At 41.6% G+C, this 25,966-nt stretch overlaps 1 protein-coding gene across 3 annotated transcripts in view; it reads right to left on the bottom strand.

Annotated features, from left to right (window-relative positions):
- The window catches only part of F13A1 (coagulation factor XIII A chain), a 161,511-nt gene extending 139,701 nt beyond the window's left edge, over nucleotides 1–21,810 (bottom strand). For 2 of the 3 annotated variants that reach the window (XM_053603077.1, XM_053603079.1), the window contains exons 1-2: nucleotides 21,435–21,560; nucleotides 19,589–19,735 (exon numbers count right to left, since the gene is read on the bottom strand). In XM_053603077.1, coding sequence (XP_053459052.1) covers nucleotides 19,589–19,718 — 130 coding nt within the window. In that variant the 5' untranslated portion in view covers nucleotides 19,719–19,735; nucleotides 21,435–21,560. Of the gene's footprint in view, nucleotides 1–19,588; nucleotides 19,736–21,434; nucleotides 21,561–21,758 lie in introns of those variants that run through there. The other variant, XM_053603078.1, reaches the window with a different exon arrangement.
- Nucleotides 21,811–25,966: the final 4,156 nt, after the last annotated feature.

The following is a 25,966-nucleotide window of genomic DNA, read 5'->3' as shown; positions in this document are numbered from 1 at the left end:
AGTTTTTTTTTTTTTTTTTTTTTCTGAGACAGAGTCTCATTATGTCACCCTTGGTAGAGTGCCATGGCATCACAGCTCACAACAACTTCAAACTCTTGGGTTTAAGTGATTCTCTTGCCTCAGCCTCCCAAGTAACAGGGACTATAGGTGCCCACCACATGCCCAGCTATTTTTTGGTTGTAGTTGTCATTGCTGTTTAGCTGGCTAGGGCCGGGTTCAAACCCACCAGCCTTGATGTATGTGGCTGGCGCCGTACTCACTTGGGCAACAAGGCAAAAGCTTCTTTTTTTCTTAACCTATTATTTCATTTCAGGGCACAGGTCATTCACTCTGGGATATAAAGATGCCTGTCTTAGAGATTAGACACAGAGAAGCTAGGACCAGAGTTGCAGTCTTCAGGTTCTCAGTGTTAGGTGCATCCCATCACAATGACCACCTCACTCTGTGACTAACTTGGGATAAGCAGGAATCACTACTTCCATTTTCTTATCTTTCAAAGAGGGATCACAACTGACAAAGGCACAAAGGGACATTCTAAGGACAAATTTGGTTGTTAATTCATAAGTTTTCTTGTACCTCTGGGAGGGTCAAATACCTCTTCCTTCTCTAATTCTAAAAGTAGATCTTGCCTCTCAAAGGCAGGAAAGAGAGAGAATAGATCTGGAAAAAGGAAATCAACATTTCTATGAGATAAGTATGACCATTCCCATTTATCCAGACAGAAACTTAGCTACTAAAAAACCTAGACAGAAGTAAAAAACTGGACTGTTTGAATCAATCTTTATAAGTTTTTTCCTTGAATTTTGGAATAAGAAGTGTGAATGTCAGTTATGTTTTTACTAGTTGTCTAACTTTTCATGTGTGTTCTTCATAAGATGGGAGCACTAACATTTATTTGATAGACTAACATATTGTGTTACAACATCTTATGGTCAGTGACATAGATAAACGTGACATGAAATCAGACGAGATGACAAATATAAAGGCCCATCTAGCAAACAGTCTAGCATACAATAGCCTTGAATTAAGGCTTATTCTCTTCTTGCCCCTTTCCATTCCCCTCTGCAAATGATCACAGAATGGTAAGCTAACTGCCACTGCCTGTCTACACCACAGTTTACAAGATTTAGAGACTGGTTTCTGTACATGCACTGGGAGCTCCAAGTGGCCACCAATGAAGGAATGGTGGGTGGGCATGTGTGGCCTCTTGCCTTCCTCCTCTTTCCCTAAACCCTGAATGGTTTGTCCTCAGAGCCGTAAGCACAGTACGCATAGAACGCACTCCTGCTGAGGTTATGCCCATGCAGGGATACCTACCTACAGTACTCCAATGGCTTCCTCTACTTTTATGCAGGATTCTTAGCCCCCTTGGGCCCCTATCCTTTTCTCATAGGCAAAACCAGAAACTTAGCTTCTTTAAAGATCCTCTTCATTTCTAAATTCTAGAAGTCCCTGAAATACTGTTGATAACCTCAAAGTTCAGGCAATCCAGAGTTCAAATCCCAGCTCTCAAAATTACTTAGCTAAGGTACTTTACCTTTCAGAATGTGAGTATCCTTGCCCTTAAAAGGAGAGTACTAGTACCTTGAGAACTTCTGTGACAATGCAGAGCTCAAAAAGATGATGGACTAGAAGCAGCCTGTGAGCATGCTGCTCTCAAGAAAAGAAGTGTAAGTTGCAGGCAGACAATAGCTCTTCATGGAAGGAACACGGAAAAAGCACAGACAAGCAACACAGGGCACTCAGTGTAAGAAAGGTGTTGGGGAAATACACTGGGGAAACATTTACACATGGGGAAGAATAGGCAGATAGAGTGCAGGAGCACCACACTCAAACCACAGGCACTGTGGCTGAGTTGTGGGAGGGCTCCCTCCACTGCAACAGGCTTCTGCCTAGACCAGTGGTTCTCAACCTTCTTAATGCCATGACCCTTTAATACAGTTCCTCATGTTGTGGTGACCCCCAACCATAAAATTATTTTCATTGCTACTTCCTAACTGTAATTTTGCTACTGTTATGAATCATAATGTAAATATCTGATATGCAGGATGGTCTTAGGCATCTTCTATGAAAGGGTTGTTCGACCTCCACAGGGGTCATGACCCACAGGTTGAGAACCGCTAGCCTAGACAGACTGGGGACCCTCCTGGAGTTTGTGTGGAGTCACTGCACCGGACAACAGGTATAGTGGGGATCAGGTGACAGCTGATCCTGAGTTTCTGCACCTGAAGCCAACCTATGCTGTCCAGTGAACAGCAACAGGTTGGCACAGGACTCAGTTTAGGAGAGGTAGCCCCCACATCTCCCCCACTGAGCTGGGGAGAGACAGACCTGTGTACCTTCTGGATGGAAGGCCCTTCCTTATGATGCAATAGGGTCTGGGCATGGTAGTGGACTGGGATACTGCTTCAGTGGGTTTTGTGGGGGTGTGGAGGAAAACTCTGCAGACCCTGGACCACTAGAACTGACCTCAACCCTCGTGACTTGGCATCTAAAGTCCCCTGAGCCTGCAGAAGAGCCCACCTCCTGATCAGCCCCAACTCTGCCCTCCAGGTCAGATCTGTCTACAGATCTGCCCACACGGCCCTGCTTCCAGCTCTGAGCCCCTACTAAGAAGCCCTGCTTCTGGCTCCTCAACAGTTCCTGCTCTGAAGTTATTATGGCAGAGCCCAAGGTTTCACTCTTGTAGCTCCAGAGTTTGTGCAGGCCTGGGATACCATCCTGAGCCTCCATCATTGCTGCAGGGTAGAACTGTTCTAAGGTCCAATGCCCTGCCAGAGACCTCCCAGCCTTGAGCACCAGTACACAATACCTGTTTCAAGAAAACACTCACAGCCTACAGAGTGTTTTCAGCCTAGAGCCAACAACCACTACTTAGATAGCCTCACCAACTGCCACTGTCACCTCTGCAGGGAGATCCCAGGCAAACTTAGCTCCCAATGCAAACTTCCTACAACTACCTGATGAACAACATAACATCCAGCACAAAGATCATCCAGCACAGACTTGAACACTGGCAATCACAGGTGAACAGGACAAAGAAGAACAGCTACATTACAGGCTCCTAATGCACATGCCCCTCCTGGCCATGTCAACATTCCAGAATAGGGAAAAGAGTGCCATCTAGGGACCTCTCATTCTTATAATTAAGCAGGAGAGTTTCCCACAAAGAACAGGTGCCCTGCAAACCTATTATCCCTGAGTAGAGAAAAGAGGTTTCAGGTGAGAAGAAATCAGCAAAACAACCATGGTAACATGAAAAAAATAAAACAGTTTGGCACCCTCAAAAGATCACAATGGAACTACAGTAGTGAACTCCAACCACAAGGAAATTGCTAAAATGACAAAAATGGAATTCAGAATATGGATGGCAAATAAGATGAAAGGAATTGAAGAGAAAGTTGAAAACAAACAAAAAGAAGCCAAACTAATTATTTCAGGAAATTAATGAAAAAGTCACTAAAGGGCTAGACAACATGAGAAAGGGTATAGTAATAATAGAATTTAAGAAAATAAAAGAGTCATCTAGGGAATTTCAAAACACAGCATAAAGATTCAGCAACAGATTAAACCAAGGAGGGAAAAATCTCAGAGCTTAAAGACAAAGCTTTTGAGCTAACAAGTCATTTAAAGAGGAAGAGAAAAAAACAAAAAAGGCAGAACAATCACTTATAGTGTTATGGGATGATGAGAAGTGAGCTGCCATAGCAATTATAAGTATCCCCAAGGGAGAAAAATAAAGAGCTAAAAATATGAAAAATATATTTGAGGGAATTGAGAAAAACTCTCTGAGACTGCCAGAGATCCAGACATCTAGATATAAGATGGTTATCAAATTTTGAGAAGATTCATAGCAAATAGGACATCACCAAGACACATTGTACATGTAATCAACCTGGTCAAAGCCAAAATGAAGAAGAAAATTTTATAATCAGCTAGACATAGGAAACAACTGACCTACAGAGGAAAATCCACCAGACTAACAGCAGACTTCTCTGTGGAAACTTATGAGCCAGAAGGGAATTGGGCTCCATCTTTAATCTTCCTAAACAGAACAACTTCCAACCTAGAATTGTGTATCCTGCAAAGCTAAATTTCACAATCGGTGGATAAATTAAGTCTTTTCCAAATAATCAAACACTGAGGAAATTTATAATGACCCAACCTGCCCTGTGGGAAATACTCAGAACTGCATTATATATAATTCAGCACAATAAATACCCACTAGTATAAAAACTTCCCAGAAAACTGAAGCTCACAATTCTTATAAAACAAAAGCACAAGAGGGAAAACAAAAGAATAAGGCACTACCCAACATGATGAACAGAAGAGCATCCCACATATGAGTTCTCTATTTTAATGTGAACAATTTGAATGTGCCACTCAAAAGACATAGGCTGGCTGAATGGATCACCCAACATGACTGAAGTATACACCATCTCCATGAAACACATATAAACCACAAGGATGTCCACAGGCTCAATGTGAAAGAATAGAAAAATGTATTCCATGCAAGAGCAAATGAAAGGAAGCAGGCATAGCCATTGTTAAATTAGACAAAATTGACTTTAAATCAACAGTGGTAAAAAAGACAAAACTGACCATTATATAATGGTAGAGGGATCAACTCAACAAGAAGACATAAAAATCCTACATGTATATGCTCCTACCACAGAAGCACCCAGATGCATAAAACAAATTCTACTAGAGCTAAGCAAGGAAGTAAATGTTAGCATTCTAGTTGTCAGGGAGTTCAATACCCCACTATCAGAGCTAGAAAAATGATTAAAGCAGAAAATAAATAAAGAAACACTGCACTTAAATTGGCTCCTAAAAAAAAGTACCTAATAGACATTTACAAATCATTCAACACAAAAAGTACTAAATATACCTTCTTCTCATGAGCACATGGGACATTCTTCAAGATTGATCATACCTTAGGCCACAAAACATGTCTAAACAAATTTTTTAAAAAATTAAATAATACTATGTATCTTTCAGACCATAAAGGAATAAAACTAGAAATCAATTCCAAGAGTAACATTAAATTCTATGTAAATTCATGGAAATTAAACAACTAGTTTTTGAAAAAATATGGAGTCAATAATGAAATTAAGATAGAAATCAAAAGTTTCCTTTAACTGAATGACAAAATCTGTGGGATTCAGGAAAAGTATTCTTAAGGGGAAAATTCATAGCCTTAGATGCCAATGTCAAAAAGTCAGAATGATTACAAATCAACAACCTGATATCACATCTCAAGGAATGAGAAAAGGAAGAGCAAACCAAACTCGAAGTCAGTAGAAAATAAGAAATCACTCAGGTTAGAGCAGAACTAAATGAAATGGAAAACAAACAAACAAAAATAATATAAAAGGTCAGTGAAACAAAAAGTTAGTTCTTTGAAAAGTTAAACAAATTGATAGATCTATGGCTAGATTAAAGAGGAATAGAAGAGAAAGGATCCAAGGAAGCTCAATCAGAAATGAAAAAGAAAATATTACAACTGATAGCACAGAAATATAAAACATAATCTGTGACTACTAGAAAAATCTCTATGCACATAAACTAAAAAATATATGAAATTAACAAATTCCTGGAAACACATAACTTTCTAAGACTCAATCAGGAAAAAATAGAACTGCCAAATAGACAAATAATGAGCAGCGAGATTGAAGCAATAATAAAAAGTCTAACAACAACAGCCCTGAACTACTGGATTCATAGTTGAATTCTATCAGACCTACAAAGAAGAACTGGTACTGCAGAAATTATTACATAACATTGAAAGTAGGGAGTCCTCTTCAACTCATTCTATGAGGACAGTATCATCTTGATACCAAAGCCAAGAAAGGCACAACAGCAGCAATAACAAAAAAGGTAAGCACAGACCAACATCTCTTATGAATAGATACACAAAAGTCCTCTACAAAATACTAGCAAACCAAATTCAACAACACATCAAAGAATAATTCACCATGGATAAGTGGGCTTCATCCCAGGGATGCAAGGGTTCAACATATAATCAATAAATGTGATTCACCACATAAACAGAAGCAAAAACAAAGATTTCTATGATCATCTCAATAGCTGCAGAAAAAACACTGGACAAAATTGAGCACCTTTTAATGATAAAAACCCTCAAAAAGCTAAGCATAGAAGAAATATATCTAAAAATTATGAAAACCATATGTGACAAACTCACAGCCCACATCACTTAAAATGGGGAAAAGTTGAAAGCATTCCTCTTAATAATTGGAATAAGAGACTGTTTATTGCAGCTCAATTTACAATTGCCAAAATGTGGAAACAGCCTACATGCCCATCAACCCAGGAATGGATTAACAAGCTGTGGTATATGTATACCATGGAATACTATTCAGCCATTAAAAAAAAAAGGAGACTTTACATCCTTCGTATTAACCTGGATGGACGTGGAAGACATTATTCTTAGTAAAGCATCACAAGAATGGAGAAGCATGAATCCTATGTACTCAATTTTGATATGAGGACAATTAATGACAATTATGGTTATGGGGGGGGAACAGAAAGAGGGAAGGAGGGAGGGGGGTGGGGCCTTGGTGTGTGTCACACTTTATGGGGGCAAGACATGATTGCAAGAGGGACTTTACCTAACAATTGCAATCAGTGTAACCTGGCTTATTGTACCCTCAATGAATCCCCAACAATAAAAAAACACCAAAAAGAAAAAAATAATAATAATTGGAATAAGAGAAATGTGCCCACTACCATCACTGCTATTCAATACAGCATTGGAAGTTCTACCCAATGCAAACAGGTAAGAGAAAAAAAAATACAGGGTATTTAAATTGGGAAAGAAGAGGTGAAACTATCACTTTTCATTGACAATATGATCTTATATCTAGAAAACCACAAAGACTCCACCAAGAAACTCCTAGAACTTATGAATAAATTCAGGCAAGTCTCAGGTTATAATATCAAGATCAGCAGCATCCCTATATATCAATAAACATCAAGCTGAGGGTCAAATCAAAGACTCAATGCCATTTACAATACCTATAAAGAAAACAAAATACCTAGGAATATACTTAACTAAGGAGGTGAAAAATCTCTATAAGGAGAACTATGAAACACTGAAGAAAGGAATTGCAAATGGCACAAATGAATGGAAAAACATATCATGCTCATGGATTAGTAGAATCAATGTTATTACAATGTCCACACTACCCAAAGTGATTTATAGATTTAGTTCAATCACCATCAAAATACCATGGCATATTTCATAGATCTGGAAAAAATAATTCTTTGCTTTGTTTAGAAACAGAATAGAACCTAAATAGCTAAAGCAATCCTAATCAAAAAGAGCAAAGCTGGAGGCATCACATTACCAGATGTCAAACTATAATATAAAGCTATAGTAACCCAAACAGTGTGGTATTGGTACAAAAGAGAGAAACACAGCAATTGAGCACAATAGAAAACCCATATATAAAACAATCTACTTCTAGCTGACTGGTTTTTGACAATACAGAAAATAACATACATTGGGGGAAAGAAGCCCTATTCAATAAATGGTGCTAGAAAAAGTGGATAGCCAAATACAGAAGAATGAAACATGATCCTTATATCTCACCACTCAAAGGATTAACTCAAAATGAATAAAAGACTTAAATGTAAACCATAGATTTCTAGAAGAAAATGTAGGAAAACCTCTTTTAGATATTGGTGGAAGCAAAGAATTGCCCCAATGGCAATTACAGCAACAACAAAGATAAACAAATGGGGCTTGATTAAACTAAAAAGCTTCTGTACAGCTGAGGAAATAACAGAGCAAACAAGCAACCTATAGAATGGCGGTGGGGGGAATATTCCCAATCTACACATCTGATAAAGGACCAGTATCCATAATCCACAAATAACTCAAACAAATCAGCAGGAAAAAAAAATAACCCCATTAAAAAGTGGGCAAAAGACATGAACAGAAGTTTTTCAAAAGAAGACAGACCAATGGCCAAGAAACATGACAAAATCCTCAATGCTGCTAAACATCAGGAAGGCAAAATAAAACCACAGTGAGATATCACTTTACTTCTACAAGAAGGGCTTTTATTTAAAAGTCCAAGAAAACAACATATGGTAGGTGCTGGTGTGGATGCAAGGAGAAAAGAACTCTTTTACTAGGCCTGACAACTAAGTTCATGAACTTCTCCTAGAAAAAATGCTGCATACCTCATTACTAAATATCACTATAGTCACCTTTGAAGTACTCCCCTGGGGAATTTATGCACCAAAGCCAGAACCTACTCCATGATTCAAAGCAATTTTGGTACTTTTTTTCCGGAATGACCATCAGAGCTGTTATTGTACAAGGTCCGATAAAATAAGTTCATGAACTTGGTACCATGAGCTTAGGTTGGCCAGACTGTATAAACAACTTGGCAAGGTTTTATAACCTTGGTATGTCAGTGTCTCACAGGTTCATGTTGACATTTGGCAGTATCTTGTATGTTTTTGTGTACCATACAACAATATCTCTGATGGTCATTCCAGAAAAAGAGTTGAAAAATTGCTTTGAAGACTAAACTAGGTGCTAGTGCTTGTGCTGGTGCATAGGTCCCCAAGGGGAGTACTTTAGAAGTGACCAAAGTGATATTCAGCAATGAGGTCGGTAGCACTTTTTCTAGGATGAGTTCACCAAATTAAATGTCAAATTGGTATAACCCAGTGGAAATTCATATGGCAATTTCTCAAAAAGCTAAAAGTAGACCAACCAGCAATCCAACTACTGGATAGCTATCTTAAGGAAAAAAAGTCATTTTATCTACACTCATATGTTTATTGTAGCACAATTCACAAACAAAGATGTGTAATCAACTCCAGTGCCCATCAATTCATGAGTGGATTAACAAAATGTGGTATATGTATAACATGGAGTACTACTCAGCCATAAAAAGAATTAATTAATCCCTTTTTCAGCAATTTGGAAGAAATCGGAGACCATTACCCTAAGTGAAGTATCTCAAGAATGTAAAAACCAACACCTCATATACTTTCTAATAAACTGAAACTAACCAATGGACACAAGTGCACAAAGGGAAGTAAAAGTCATTGGAAATCAAGCAGGGGAAAGGGGCAAGAAGGGGAGGGGCAAAAACCCACCTAAGAGGTATGATGAACACCATTCGGGTGATGGGCATATTTATAGTCCTGACTCAAGCCATGTTACAAAAACATTTGTACCCCCTTAATATTTTGAAATTTATTTTAAAAAACTTTCCTAAAGATTCAGTGAGATAATGATGCAACTCAACTGCACTTTGCCTGGCACACAGTGGGCCACCAGCTTGCTTGTGGCTCATGGGATATGAACTCTGATGGAGCCATTTTACTCGCCATGGTGCTCCATGGGTTATTTTGACTGCAGCATTACAGCAGACAGAAAGTGCAAGCTGCAGTTTTAGTTTTACCTTGTCTTGTCACAGTACATGTCCCCCTGAAGAGTACTTAACTTTTCTTTCTATTATGCTGTGGGCTAAAGATGTTTAATTCTCTAGACCTCTCTCTTCTAAGTAAGTTTTCTCCTAAGTTTTCTGGTCTTATTAAGGTTACAATCTGACAATCCCCAGTGATAAACCAGGCTAGGATAGAGCTGGAGAATTATAAACACCCTAGTTGAAAAGGACCTTTATAACCAACTGATCTGGTCCTCTTTCTCAGCACACTGCCTTTTAATGATTAAAAAAAAAAAATAAAGCTAAGAATTAAGTCCTCAGAAACGAATGTAATCACCTCTCCATCCATTGGTGCCATGGAAGGATAAACGAATGTAATCACCTCTCCATCCATTGGCGCCATGGCGCCATACTGATATTATACCCTCATAGAATCTCAGATGGCAATGAAATTTCTGAACCATCTGGTACACCTGCTATGTACCACATGAAACATTTTCATGAAAGTCCTGGTACTTGGGCATCTATTCTCCACCTGAACATGGAACTCACTATCTCACAGGGTAAGCAGGTCATTTTTAAACAACTCGAAATATTTGAAAAATCCTCTTAAAATGAACTGATATCTGCTTCCTTGTAATTTTTCTAACCTTGGATACCATTCTGAATTCTGGATAAATATGGAATAAGTCCTTTATTCATTTCATCAAGCATTCTTTAGATATTTAAAGACTGCTCTCAGGGGTGGTGCCTGTGACTCAAAGGAGTAGGGCACAGGCCCCATATACCGGAGGCGGTGGGTTCAAATCTGGCCCTGGCCAAAAACTGCAAAAAAAAAAAAAAAAAAGACTGCTCTCAGTTTTTTTTTGGTTTTTTTTTTTTTGAGTAACACATTCTCCGTTTCTTCAACTATTCTTTAAGAAATTATTTTCATAACTATTACCCATCACTCTGTTTTGGAGTATATTCCATTTTGTCAATTTCTCTCTTGAAGTATTTCCCCTAGAATTATGTACATTACTCTGGTTATGGTTTTTCCAATAAAAAAAGAGATCATTTTGTCTTCTGAAACAAATAGTATAATGCTATTAGTTAAGCTCGAGATATTATCAATGCCTAGGGCGGCGCCTGTGGCTCAAAGGAGTAGGATGCCAGCCCCGTATGCCAGAGGTGGTGTGTTCAAACCCAGCCCTGGCCAAAAACTGCAAAAACAAAAAAAAAGATATTATCACTGTGTTGGATCATCTTATCTTACCGTTGATATATATTAAAGATCTGGTGAAGCAATACCCTTAAAAATACATCATAATGTCATTTCTACTAATAATGGTTAAAATTCAATCCAGACCCCACTGAAAGTCACTCATTCCTGTTGCTATTTGGCCATCTCTATTTGTGCAATTGTTTTCTTCTTTTTAGCTCAATTTTAAGAACTTACATGTATTCATATTAAGTTTCTTCTCATTGAATTTGGTTCATTGTTCCATACTCTTAGAACCTAAGTGTGCATTCAATATGTTTAATATTCTCCCTAGCTTTCTGTCCTCCAGGAATTTTACAAATGAACTATTTTATGTAACCACTCAAAACATGGATATAAATGTTGACAAGACAATCACCTAAAAAGTGCAATCTAAATAAAGGCACAAGGATAGATAACCAAAAGGGAACAGATAATTACGATACAGGTAATAAACACTCTGATAAAGGAGGCATAGGGTATTTGGTGAGGGAGGGGGTATCTGGGAACAGCCCCTAACCCAGAGTGGGGGGGATCAAGGAAATGTGATCAAAATGGGAGTAAGTTGTCCCTATGGAAGGGAGTGGGTAAGAATACTTCAGGCAGAAAATGAGACCATTTCATCTTCTAAAACAAATAGTACAATGCTATTATTTAAGCTCAAGGTATTATCAATGTCTTGGATCGTCTTATCTTACTGTTGATTTATATTAAGCATCTGGTGAACAATACCCTTAAAAATACATTATAATGTCATTTCTACCAATAATGGTTAAAATTCAACCCAGTGAAAGTCACTCATTCATGTTGTTTTGATGCCCAAAGACTGAGGCCAGGTAGTGAGTGGTGACTTGGAAATTAAAAGATGATTGGATCGCTAGAGTGCAGCAGTGGGAGCCTCAGAGGAGGAGTAGTGGAGGAGCAGGCTCATGCAAGCCTTGCAGACCATGTTAAGGAGTTTGGATTTTAATTGCACTGGGGGTCCATGAAGAACGTGAAACAGCAAACTGACCTGATTAGATGGATATATGTAAATGTAAGCTGCTTTTGGTGATAAAGTGGAAAAGAGGTTGACGAGGGACGTGCTGGAGGCTGGAAGGCCAGCTTGGAAGGCTGCAGCCTTCTGATGAGAGATATCTGTCTGTAGGGAAGGTGTGTGTAGCTCCTCGAGCACCCCCAGAACTTGCCTCCTCTGGTCCTCCCCACCCCCACTATAATGTGCACTGAAATGAATACAACATTCTCTACCTGCCTTAGCTTCCCAAGTAATCTACCGACAGGGAAAAATAAAGCTGGAGAGGGAGAAATACTCAAGTAATTATTTGATGCCCACATCTCAATTCTAGTTCTTATCATTAATGAAAACCTGGCTTTTCAGTTTTATACTCCAGCCTAGGGAAACTGTTTAATGTCTTGTGGGGAGTCTGGTTAAAGTCAACCCATCCTCATATAGTGCAGTTGCAGTTTTGTGGGATATTGATAAGTATTGAGGAATAAGAACTCCATGGTTAAAGCAGAGGGGGAAATGCTAGCCTAAACAAAGTTGATCCAGATTCTTTACTGCAGCTTTTAGGAAAGATACTTCTATACACTGACGTACACTGCAAATCTTCTACAGGTACAATGCTTTCCAAGCTTCTATGGCCATGGAAACACTTTTTTGTGTCTTTTGCAGATCTATTTGCAGAATATAAAACTTTGGGAAATGCTTCACTAATCATTAATTATGCAACCTCAGAAAATTTATTTAATATCTCTGAGCCTCAGTTTTCTTTTCTTTAATATGGGAATGAGCATTTGGCACCTAGTTGATTCTCAATAAATGTTTATTGTAGTTGTTGTTGCTGCTGCTGCTATTATTAAGAGAGGTAGAATAAGCATAGTGGAAAACTGTGTGGACTCTAGAGTCAGACTTCCTGGACCCAAATTCCAACTCCATCACTTACTGTCTTTGTAACCTCAGTGAGTTGTGAAAACATTCTGTGCCTCAGTTTTCTCATCTGTAAAATGAGTGCTGGTGTAAGGATTAGATGAAAAAATGCACAAAGAGCTCTATCACAGGGCTTGGTGCCTGGTCAGCGATCACAGTAATTATCCCAACAGACCCACACATTTGGATGGGCCCTTACAGTACATGAGTTAAGAAATCTGCTATCTGAGAGGGCATGGTGGAAGGCTGGAATCTGAGCAGTGGGAGTCCACATGGAGAAGAATGCTCCCCAGGGCTTCTAGAAGTGAATTTCCAACCTGCCCAGGTAAACACGCCTTTATACACCCTGTCTTCTGAAAGGTCTGTGTTGCCTTTCTAAATGTCTTCAGACGGATGGAATCCTTTCTCCTCTTGGTCCTCAGAATAATTTCTCTTCTTATTAGCCTCTTTGTGTTGTCTTTATATAGGTGGTTTTTTAGAGAGGAGGTTGTAAGCCCTTTGAGGATGAGACCGTATCTTAATCATCTTGTCATCACACCTGGGGCAATGTGCAAAAATGCCATAGCAAACATGCCACCTTTCATGTGAACAAAACCTTTGCCTGAAAATTTGGAGTTGATTATTCACTTTGAAGTGAATTATTCCATTTGCTATAGGATTAACCATAAATGTCCTTTAAATGTCATTTATCAGACCTCTTCATTCTTAAAATATGCTAATTTCAGGACTATTTATATTGTTGGAGGTGGTGATGTAAAGATTTATAACACAAAGTCTCCAGATCAGAAGTTTCCTTTCATAGTGGAATAAAAATGCCATGTCTTCATAGCTGTTCGTACTACTTACAAAAAATGATAAGTAAAAAGGGTGCTAATAAATACCTTTGGGTATATAAAACTGAATCTGAAGCAAAACAAAACAAAACAAACTCAGAGGGTTACAGTTTTTTTCATAGTGAACACAAGTGTATCTATATCTACATCCACAAAGAGTTTGTTTTAAAATAGTGTAGTCTATATTGTTATACCTTTGGCAACATTTAATTCTAAGCATGAAGTTTTTAAAAGTGTTATTGTTTTCTAAGTTGTCTTTTCATTAGGTCTTATAATACTACTTCAACAAGTCAGTGCCTTCAGGAAGAAAGAAAAAATAATCTCAGTAGTACACTAAGTGAGGAAAAACTTAGTTAATGATGAGTAAAATTTCCCTGGTTAATCTCTTAAAAGTCCATCTTAAAATAATTTAAAATACTAAAGACATTACATTAAAAAAATAGAACTTGGTTAAGATGTGGAAGATTAAATGCAACACTGACAGGCCGAGAGTTGAAAGAAATAATATTCTAGACTGTAGTCAAATGTAAAAGACATATGGAAGCTTAATGGGTGAGTGGCTTATTGTTCACAAACAGAAGGGAGAATGACAGCCGTCCTTCCCTTTTCCCAATTTAATCTCCTAGTAGGTCAATAGATTTACTAGGTATTGGTAAAGGAAGAGAGGTTCCCCCCAATGCCAATATTAAACAACATTTATTTCCATTGCTCATGGACAGTCCCCACAGATCAAGCTAAGTATTCAGTTCTTATAATACCTGATAACAGCAAGAACTCAAGGATGGTTGTCATAAACTATGAGCACAAATAGAAAAACATCAGAGTTCATTCTGTTGTCCATTCTGCCTCAGAGCACCCCTTCCCATGTAGTGGGTACTCAGTGAACACTGACTAAATTGGCATATTGATTTTTGCTTTGTTTACTGGCTTACCAAGACATAGTTTAGACTGAAAGAGCCTTCTCATCATCCAGGATCCATCTACTATGAACAGGAAATGAATCTGCTTCTCTCTGTCCAAGCCCAGTTCCTGGCAAAATGGAGCAGCTCATTGCTAAGCCCTCTCCTTGTTTTAAGAGCAGGGCGCCGGCCCCATATACCGAGGGTGGTGGGTTCAAACCCGGCCCCGGCCAAACTGCAACAAAAAAATAGCTGAGGGTTGTGGCGGGCGCCTGTAGTCCCAGCTACTCGGAAGGCTAAGGCAGGAGAATCTCGTTGGCCCAGGAGTTGGAGGTTGCTGTGAGCTGTGTGACGCCACGGCACTCTACCCAGGGCGATAAAGTGAAACTCTGTCTCTACAAAAAAAAAAAAAAAAAAAAAGGGATACTGTAGCTGGGAACTTGACAGATCCCTCTTTCAGCGTGACAGCCTTCAAAATGTCTACCTAACACAATTTAACCTAATCCCCAAAACACTAGAAAATGGACTGTTAAGAAAAAAAAAAATCTCTGCTCAGGAGCAGCTGCCTCCCCATCCTCCTACTCTTCCCCTAATATGAAAAAAAGTGGATTATTTTCTCCTAGGGTTGTAAGACATTCTTTGGAGAATGATTATACCTGTCACTGATGGAATCTTGAAATAAGTTAAATGTTTAGGTTCATATTCGAGGAATTCCCTGGTGAACTTAGTTCTCCGTGCAATTTTGGTAATATTATTTCTAAACTATAGCATAAATGCCATCCATGAGGAGCTAAGTCTGTTTATGGTGAAAAGAAAACAGGAAAAAGGGATCTTTCTCACATTTCTTTTGGATACCCAGAAGGTTAAAGTCTTATTATTTAGAATGATTAAAAACATTTTCCTAAGGGACTTATTTATTAAACTGTTGCTATTACAATCTCCAGTCCCCTATAATGTTGAAGAAATGCTCAGCTCAGAGGAGGAGGCTAGAACAAGAGAGATGAGACCTACCCCTTCTCCAGGGGCTAAAATCCCTCTGGTCTAATTCCTCTTTTAATCTGGAATATCAAGACAGCTTCCAAATTTATTTCCTGCTTTCCATTTTCTCCTCACTACTTCATAAAACCTAATTCTGATTAAGTAATTCTTCTATTTAGAGTCCATTGCATGCCCCTAATTATCTGCAGGATGAAAAGTGTGGTCTTCAAGGCTAGTTACAGTGTGATCCCTGCCATCTTTTCCCAGGCTCCTCTGCTCTCTTTTGCCCTCTAGTTAGGCCTCTCTTGGCAGATGCTGTTCCCTCTAATTCAAATGCCCTTCCATGTGTTTGTATGTCGAGAACACTTCTGTTCCAGGATCCAGCTCAATGTCCTTTCATGAAGCCTTCCTCACCCTCTTCCACCTCACCAGGCATTCCTTTCTGTTATACACGGCAATTTACATGAATCTCAGTCACAGTCTTCATTATCTTTCATTTGTTCCTTTTGTCTTCTCGACTGATAGTTCAGGTCAGGGATGGACTTACTCATTTTTGTGTTCCCTGGGAGAGCCTGGAGCAGCTCCTGACACATATGTGACAATGAGTATAGGTTTTTTCATGAACTAAATGAAAGAATGAACTTTCAACACTATTTCTTAACTACACATTGAATGCCTCTCTTATTCTCTGAATAACCTTGAATGCAGAGAGGTTTACTTTGCACAAACGAGAGGTTGGTCATTAACTGGTTAATTGGTTGATTTAACAAGGAGTTGACAAGGAGGGAGGGGATTTGCAGAAAGGCATAAGACCCCATTAGCCTGAAAACTACCAGATCCCACCTACCTTTTATTTTTGATACGGCCAGACCTGCTTTCCAGTCTGAATTCAATACATTGGACCTGTCAAGAAAGTACTCCGATTGCTGCTACAAATGATCGCCTATTGTCAACAACGTAGAGTCAACCCAGCCCACGGATATAGAGTTACCTCCTGGAACATTACATTTGCTACACACAGCTCTCCAGATCAGGAAGGCTACGGAGAGATTTTTTGGAAACACCAGCTGAGCATGGAGAACCATCTATTAGAAATCAATGTGTCAAACGGTCTATGAAACCAGGGTATGGTGCCCCATGATCACAATAATGTACACAGCTATAATTAAAAAAAACAACAACAACAAAAAACAAATGTGAGGAGATTGTCATAGTACTTTTCCTGGCTACGACTGAGTTCAAAGGGAGGACATTCAGAATGCCTAAAACCATACCACAATGTCGAACACCACCCTGGACTGGCTGGTCTCCCCTCTGGTATTCCAGAGTCACATTTGAATGCTGCAAGTTTTCTTAAATATTGTGGTCGGTAGGGGAGGAAACTTACAAGACTGTATACATTTTGAAATATATATTTTACTAAAATAATTTTTAACGGAATTTTTACCAAAACTATAACTTAGGGATATTGCACACACTCAGTATACTAGTATAATATAATAACACCCAACATAAACAGCGATGGGCTGGACTCACTGCTATAGAGCTATTCAAAATGAAAAGCCTGGTATTGCCCTCCTTTTCCTTCCCCTTGCTTCTCTGTGCTTCTAGGTCAGTTTCAAAGGGCAGATTGCTAAAGGGAAGTGACCCACTGAACAGAACGAAGAAAGAGAGTCTGACTTAGGGCCTGTGTTCCTGAAGCCAGCTTCTTCAGAAGTGATCCAAGAGATACAAGTCCTCTTAGAGGCCACAAATGGCCACTGGATTAACTGTAAGAAGATGGTATTTTACAAATAATGACTTTGCTTTCCTGGGTTTAGTCCCTTTGCAGGTGACTTGAGGAAAAGTTGATATAGTGCCAAAAAACCTGCTTTTAGAATAATTAAATAGAAATCAGAAATGCAGAGGGTAACTAGGAGATAGACCCCCTTGTTCAGATAGTTTGTACACTGATGTCTTTTTTTTTCCTGTCCTAAACATCTGGGATTTTACCGTCATGATTCCTGAGTTCAGAAACCTTGTTCCCAGAGTATGTGGCACTTAGCTCATCTGCGTGAAAAATATTAAATGAATGCATATTTATGAAATCTGGAACTTGGTATAAATAATATTATAATGACACTAGGGCTGATAAGGCATTCAGTTTGCAAGTGATTATATTTGCACATTTATTCTACAAATGGCCATCGGACACTCACACTCCCATGCCAGGGTTTCTAATGAATATCCCAGAGTGTCCCTTGGGTTGTGGACACATATGACTGCCAAATAAACAGTGACTGATTTTTCAAAATAATTTAGTGAAGCTATTCCTCACTTCTGCCTCCAGAAATAAACAAACAGAAAGAGTGATTCCAGATTTTTTCTTAATTGACCTACCTACTCAAGTTCTCTGGCAGTTTTGATGTGTTACTGGCAACATTTTGTCCAGATTCATATTTGCAGGGGCAAAGTCCCCCCCAGAAATGAGTGTACAACATATTCCCCCCAGAAATGAGTGTTCATGGGAGTGTTTTTCTGACCCTGTCGGAGTACAGTAAGTCACACATTCCCAATCAAGGAACACTTGTCGGTCACATGCAGTGGGTCAGGTACCATCATAGACACTGTTCCCTGGACCCTGGTTACAACCTGGAAAGTCAGCATTGCTTCCTTTTAGCTTATGGGAAAACAGGATGGAAGCACATCCAAAGCCTTTCCTGGATCCCAGAGTGAGCAAGAAGTGGCAGATGAGGGACAGGAAGCCAGACCTCCTGCCTCCTGGACCAGGTTCCTTTTCACTTTGTGGGAGTCCACATCCCCCCCCAACCTTAGGGAGCTCATTCTGCTCTTTCTGCCCACTTCCCCAGTGCGTGGACCCCCTTCCAAAGGCTTGAAATTCTTTCTTACAGAGGATAATTTTGCTAGATGACCAGATACATCAAGGTGACCTGCCTGATAGTTTGGTGCCTGGAGGCTTTCCAATCTTATTTTCATTCTTGGAGGGAGAAAGGGAGAAGACCCCTAGACTGGGCAGAAAAGAATGAATACCGCCTGCTTGCCTTGGGCCTCCATTTCCTAACCTATAACACAGAATGGACATTGGTTAATTAGCAAGTCCTGATCAATTCCGTTCTGTGGCTGTCAGAGTGAAGCTCTTAGCTGGGAAGAGAGTTCAGAACTTCCAGTCTGCCTTGGTCTCTCAAACTCTTTTGCTCGACTGAAAATGTCTTTCTGTTCTGTGAGGCTCACCCCAAACTTGGATGGTACCTGATAGATGGTACTGGATACCTCTCTGTTTTCACAGTTTGGTATCAAATTGTCTAGACATGATAGTGAAACAGTCAAACCCATCTGCAGTTTCTGGGCATGGATTTTTCTTTTGCTACCAGGAGGGCTGTATCAGTCTGGGGCTTTCAAGCACTGGTCTTCTTCCAATAAGGTGAGTCGACCACATGGCCCCAGAATGCTTGTGCCCACCTACCCCAGCAGATGGGTGTTTAGCCCCTTGTGAAACCCAGTACAGAGCATTCTCAGAAGCAAAATAGAATTTTGGTGCCTGAATGCTATTGACAAACAGGGCTCCCTGCTAGATGCCATTCAAGGACATGAGGCTGAATGTCCCTGCTGTATCCCAAAGGAATGGCTTCTGTATCACCAAACCAGCATTGGCACCTGGGCCTTGTCACAGCTGACAGGGCTGAGAGGTGGTCAGCTGCTGGCTGCTGCACCCAGAGCAAGTTTCTTGGGTTTAGGCAGAGGCAAGAGGCAGGGGAAGTAGCTTGCCTTGCCAGCTCACCAGGCTGCTTTGGAGAGAAATAGAGGGCTTCCATCTCTGTTACTGTCAGAGTCTGGCACCTCTCCCCAGCTCTGAAATTCACAGCGATGGATGGAGGAGGGAGGAGGGAGAAGGAAGGAGGTGCAAGCCAGGCAATCAAAACAGCCACAATATTTTGGAAGTGGAATCTTCCAGCTAGAAAAAAATTCTCCATAGCATTAGACAGTAGGGCTGGAAGAGGCCCCAACTAACCCAGCACCTGGTTTTGTAGAGGAAATAGTTGACAGGTAGAAAGACCAAGTGACTTCCCAGAGGTACAAGGTCAGTATGTGGCAGAACTAGGATAAAGATCTGGATCTCTGGTGCTTAAAAGGGTTGTTTTTGAGTCTCTTCTTCATAGAACCAGAGAGTGGCAGGGGGCCTCCTTTTTTGGGTGCTCCAGTGGAGATTGAGGATGCTTCCCTGCAGGGAAGAGAGGCCAGGGCCACTGTGCCTGGACCTGGCAGTGTGCTCTTACCTTCCAAGTTGACACCCCGGGGCACCAGGCCCTGCAGCTCCACCATAGGGAGGTCATCTTCCTCAGCATTGGAGTTGTTGGGTGGCACTGCTCTCCTGCCCCCAAAAGTGGCCGTGGAGGTTTCTGACATTCTCAGCTTTTTCAAGTCTTTGGGGTGGAAAAACAAACACCAGAAAAGGCATATGAAGTCAATTACATTTGAGACAAGGATTTCAAAATAGAGAAACAGACATATCTTTGTGTGATAGCACTCGAGCAACACATTTTGAGTTTCACATAAATAAAAACTGAGAAACGGAAGCAAAGATTAGTCTAATGATGGAATATAGTTCCCCAAGGAACTCGAAGAGATTTTGCCTGTGTCAAACATATGGAAAGCAAGGGTTTATTTGAAGAAATGGAAAATTTTAAAGATTTTGGAAAGGAAGATTCCTCCCACCCCTGTACCTCGAAAGGCAACTTCTTTGTAAGGAATGTTTACTGCCATACGCATGCACGGTGCCTCTGCTCATGTCATAGAAATTTATGTGATTATAAGTCACTTGTAGAAGGAAATCACACAATATGCCCAGATAAGTGTTCTCTAAAATATTTGTACATGCAATTTTATTTAATCAGCACTTATTGAAGGCCTCAACCTGCCAAGCTGTGATCTAGGTACTCGAGATACACTGGAAAACAAAATAGGATTTCTGCCTTGAGACCCCACAGTCTGGTCAGGTAAAGGCGGAACTCACAAGACTCATGAATAAATCTGGTTGAGGGTGAGGAGGTGGGAATGCTTTGGAAACAGAACCACATGGAGGAGGATAAGGAAATGGAGCAGGTTGGGTAGGGGGCTCAGAGGCCCAGTGCAGTTTTAAGTAGGGCTATCAATAGGCCCACGTGTAGTGAGAGGTGCTAACATTGCCCTTTCTCCACGCCTGCTTTCCCTCCATGGGAGTTTGTGCAGGCCCCGAGCCACCGCACACACCACACCTGTCAGCTCCCGCTAAGTACTTGTTGACCAACAGATCAAATGAAAGGGGACTTTGTTTCTGGCCCAAAGAAGTTTCCCCCCTTGATCATTTGCATTACCCAGTCATGACTCCTGGTGACTTTGCTGTTTTCAAAAACCAAGCCACCCTCACAAGTTGCTATCAGAGAGGCCACCAGAGTTGACACTGTTCCAGAAGCATGTGCAGTCATGGCAACACATGGGACAGGAGAACCACATCTTCCAGTATTTGGTCTTGGAAGGAGACAAGAGTGTTTGAAAGGATACCCTTTGAATAGGTATCCATAAGTATCCATACACATATTTATAGAGTTCACTGGGGAGCAGAGGGGAGAAAGGAGAGAGGAGAGAAAAAAAGGTTTAAGGAGGAGAGAAGGCAGGAAAAAGCAATAGCCTGGTGAGAAATAGGAAGGGTAGGCTGTGGGACCTCCAGGGGTGCAGGACAGGAGCACCTCCTTCTGGGCGTCTGGGAGAGTAGAAGGAGATCAAGTTCAGTTCTGCATTGAGCTGAGCCAAGATGATGCACAGATGTGGGGAATTAAGTCCCGTCCCTAGTCCTCCAGATTTTTGTGTCCCTGCTGCACAGTTTGATTCTGCCAGAAAAGGGGGCCTGTCCTGGAGGAGCACTCCCAACTCCCCCTTTCCCATTCAGTGGCCTTTTAAGCAAGCAGCGCCTTCAAGGGAGCTTCCTAGAGCACTGGAGCGAGAAGTCCGCCTCAGAAGTCAGAGTGGGAAGGTGCAAAGTTGGGGGCGGAGAGAGTGAGTTGGACAAGCGAGGCTGCCTCTAACATGAGCCCCGAGACCCCTCAGCGCTGGCGGCTGACACCGCTGGGGGACCGGGCTGCTTACCTGGTGCGTGCCCTGCACTCCCTGCAGGGGGGCCCTGGCCAGGCTTTGCTGTACGCCCTGCTACTTCCTCCAAGGCACACAGGAAAAGCGACAAGAAAGTTGGCTCTTAAGTAACTTCCTAAGAGCCCTCCCTCTCCCCCCTCATCCCACAGGGTTTCCTCCTCCCCCTCTTGACAGCTGTAGTAAGCAGAGGAGCTTCCAGGACTTTTCATTTATTTCTGCCATCCTGGTCTGTTACTGGGACTAGTGCCACCAGCTCCCCCCCCCCCTCCTCTTCCTCCCAGTTTACCATTCCCTCTGCTTCTCCCTCCCGGATGGCCACACCTTGCTGTGCCTACCCCTTCTCTTTTGGATGCTGGGAGCAGCAAGTGAATGGCCCCACAGTGCCAGGCAGTCCCCACCCCAGTCCTCTGTCCAAAAGCTGGAAGGATCTCACTCACAAAGGAATGCTTTTGCCAGGCAGGTCAGCTGATGTGGCCTGGCAGAAGGGAAGTCTGCCCTCCCAGACAGGTCACAGGGACAGTTGTGACCATGCATCAAGCAGGAGCAATGTGTCCCTCCTGAGCAAACAAGGCAGAGGGGCATGGTCTGCAGTCGTGAGTCATCCGTGGAGCCACAGCCACAGCCACAGCTTGACTGCTAGTCTTCCTGCAGGCATGGGCCGCCTGGCCCCAGGGAAGATGAGTAAATACCTTCATGGGTGCCACACGAATTAAAAAGTGGCACTTTGTTTTTTCCTCTGGAAACCATTTTGGTGTATCTTCAAAAATTAGAGAGAAAGAAAAGAAAATTTCCCTCCTAAAATTTTCTATATTTTTTCTTGTGTCTTTGTGTCTGTAACTACTATTTCTAATCATAACTATTTTTAACCTTCCTAACTGTCTTCAGATTTCTAACCCTGCCACTTGACCTCCTAGTGTCGTAGAGATAAAAGGAGGGGGAAAAAGGATGCCATTGGTTAGGAAGTCTCTTGGTTTTCTGCTGCTCAGTTCATGAAATTGCCTGCAAACTTTTCTATTTTTTCTTGATTTTTTTCCTGTTTCTAAAGTGGGAAAGTTCCCTCCTCCTGCTGCTTCTTCAAACCACGTGCTGTGTCCCCTTCACCCAATTCCACATTACAGCCTTCTCCAGGGTTTGGCTGCCCCTCTCCACTCTTCCCCATGTGTCTTCAGCACCTGCGCTCTAGCAAGTCTTCCCCTCTGCACTCCTACAATTTCAGGTCAAGTCTCTTTGGTATTTGTAAAAGGCCTCCTCCATCCCCGCGCCCCTAGCCTTGCATCTCCTTTCTCCTCCTCTTCATCACTGAGCTTCTGTCGTCTGGCGTCCACCCCCATCATTCTTCTACTGCAGGCCAAGGTCTCTAATGCCCTGTGCTCAAGCCAAAGGGCAGGATTCAGTTCTCACTTAGTCATCTAGAAGTATGGGACTCTGTTGTCCACTCTCTTTGAAGGTATTTCCTCTTGGCCTTGGGTCACTGAATAGTCTGCAGTTTGCTCCAATGCAGCACAATTTCCCTGGATCATCTCAGCCACTCCCATGGCTTTCCATATCAATTTATATCCTGATGCCTCCCAATCTGGAGTTCTAGCCAGCATCTTTTTCAGAGCTTTCGATTCCTCTAGCTGCCCACTGGCCAGCTTCACTTGCCACATCCCACTGGCACCTCACACTCTTGTCTAAAATGAGGTAGATCCCTTTCCCTGAAAGGGTCCATCTCAGGAGCTCTCTCTGTCAGGGAAACCATCACTTCGCTCTAAGCTGAAATCAAGTTCTTTGCACACAGCCTTTTTATGGCAAATTCTCTTTGCTTTTAGGATAAATTTCAAACTGAAAGCACCAAGGCCCTGTTATAAGCTAAAACCTCCTTCACTCTCTGGCCCCACCTCATTCATTCTGGCCACCCTGCCTGGTGTCCCTGTCCCTGCCTGCCCCCTGCCCCAGACACAGTGAACTCATTCTGTACCTTCTGTCAGAAACATACTTCTCTCTCCTCTTCTTCTGTGGCCACAAGACCATTTCTTGTCCTTTCTCTATATTTCAGCCTATATTGCTCAGATATCCTGCAGGGAGTCTGCCTGTGACAGTGTCCCCTGCACTGTGTCACCTTCTATTTCCTTAGCTGTACCTGCACTAGGCTACACAGGGCTGGGACTCCAGCTGGCGCTCCCCAGAGAAAGGCTGCTGACCACCTAACCACCCAACGGCCATCTTTTCATATTCTTTGCTGAGAGCATGTGAGGTTTGGGGACAAGTAGCCATCCTTGTTCCCTTCCGATGAGGTTGTGCACACACCAGATCCCCTTGGGATTCTTGGTTGAGTTGTACCTTCAGAATAGGCTTGTCACCCTCACAGTCACCACCATAGAGTCATTTTTGGTCTGAGACTCTTTAATGAAGTCTTAATGAACATGCACGTGCATCAGTTATGTTCTTATCTTCCCTAACCCACCAACCTGATAGCATTATTAAATGCAATGGCTTTCCACGTGCTTAAGAGACAGAGTCAAGAAAAGTGTGACCAAGGCACCGAGCCCTAGCATGTGGCTGAAATCCATTGTGTTTCTTCACAGCCTTGTGGCTTAGACTTCAAACAAGCCTTCTAGTCGTATGAGGAAGCTTGAGCTATACCAGAATATGTGAATTCCACAGAAGTAGCCTGGGAGCACAGACTCTGAGATTCTTAAGAATGGAAATAGCATCTTTATCAATGAATTCCACTTGCCTGGCATGGAGGCGAACAGTATTTTTTTGTTTTCATAAATTTAGGTATGTGTATGAAGTTTTGTTACACAGATATATTGCATAGTGCAGAAGTCTGGGGTTGTAGTGTAATTATCACCTGAATAATTTACATCATACCTATACGTAATTTCTCATCCTTTACCCCTCTCCTAGCCTCCCAGACTCCAAGCTTCCAATGTCTGTTATTCCACTTTTTATGTCCATGTGTACATATTATTTAGCTTCCACTTACAAGTAAGAACAGGTGTATTTGACTTTCTGTTTCTGCATTATTTCACTTAAAAGAATGCCTTGTCTTTGGAGTCAGTCTGGAGGATGAGGCTCCTTGATCCTTGAGAGGAGTCATTTCTCTCTATCAAGGGCTGCCGAGGAGGGTTGGAAGCCATCTGGTCCATCCCCTGCCTCCAGACCACTTTGGTGTGACCTGAGAGCCACCTTTGTTTTTTCACGTGGACAGTTGTGACAAGGAGGAATGGTCTTTGAACATCTCCAGTTGTTAGTGTTATCAGTAAACATCTTTTTGTGTGCATCACTGATATATTGAAATACACGTATTCCAGTACTACTTTAATAATAATATGTTCTGTACAAAAATATGTTAAAAATAAATGAGATAAAATAAAAAGAATGGTCTCCAGTTTCATCCATGTTGCTGTGAATGACACAATTTCATTCTTTTTATGGCTGACTAGTGTTCCATTGTGTGTGTATATGTGTGTGTGTATCACATTTGCTTTATCCAGTGATCCACTGATGGGTACTTAGGCTGATTCCCTATCTTTGCTATTGTGACTAGTGCTCCAGTGAACACACTGGTACCGGTATCTTTTTTGATACAATGTTTTCTTCTCCTTTGTGCAAATACCCAGTTGAGGGATGGCTGGACTGAATGGTAGTTCTATTTGTAGGTCTTTGAGAAATCTCTATTTACAATTTTGGACAGGGGATTGGTTACACAGGTGGTAGAAGAGACACAGGGGAAGTGAGTCAGCTCTGCAATTAGCAATGGCGGGGGGACACAGAATCACCACCATGTAAGGCCTGGGGCCATATGGGGGGACCTGCAACCACAGGGTCCTGTCTGATGGGAGCTTAAGATTCAGTCCTCACCACAAATAGTGTCTGAGGTCAAGAGGGAGGGAAGAAATATTCCAACTTGGCCCTTTCTGCCCCACTCACTCTCTCTCCAGTGTCTCCCATCTGCTGAATGCAGCTGAATGTGCCAACAAAGGAATCTGGGAAACAGTCTGCAAAGTTAGTGACATCACCTCTGCGTTGGGGTCCTCGAGATGCCCTCCAGGTTCTGTGGTTCTCTAGGAGGACTCACCAGACCCGGCCATCCTTATAGCTATGATCACAATAAATTTACATACATTATATTATAGTATAAAATAAATTATAGTGAAAAGATACAAATCAAGATCAGCTAAGAAAAAATGCACCTAAGCAAAGTCCAGAGGAACCAGACAGAAGCTTGCAAGGGTGTCTGTCAGTCACATCACAGAAGATGTGCTTAATTCCCCAGCCCTGATTTATGGCTGCAAATGTGTGATATCATCTGCCGGGGATGCTTACTGGGGACTCAGAGCCCAGGGGTTTGGTGGGGGAGTGGGAAGGTCACATGGACACCCTCTGCCTACCTTGTACCCAATTCCCAGACTCCCTGAAGGAAAGCAGGTATTCAGCCCGAACCACAAGTTTCATTCAGTTTAAGCATATGAACTATACTTGTGAGTTAGGGAACAGTGAGAAGACTTCTAACATCCAAGTTCCCAGATGCTAGCCAAGGG

Source organism: Nycticebus coucang, chromosome 9, assembly GCF_027406575.1.
Source record: "Nycticebus coucang isolate mNycCou1 chromosome 9, mNycCou1.pri, whole genome shotgun sequence".
Classification (NCBI taxonomy): Eukaryota; Metazoa; Chordata; class Mammalia; order Primates; family Lorisidae; genus Nycticebus; species Nycticebus coucang.
The sequence above is the reverse complement of the archived record's forward strand: the minus strand, read 5'-3'. Positions and strand labels throughout refer to the sequence as shown.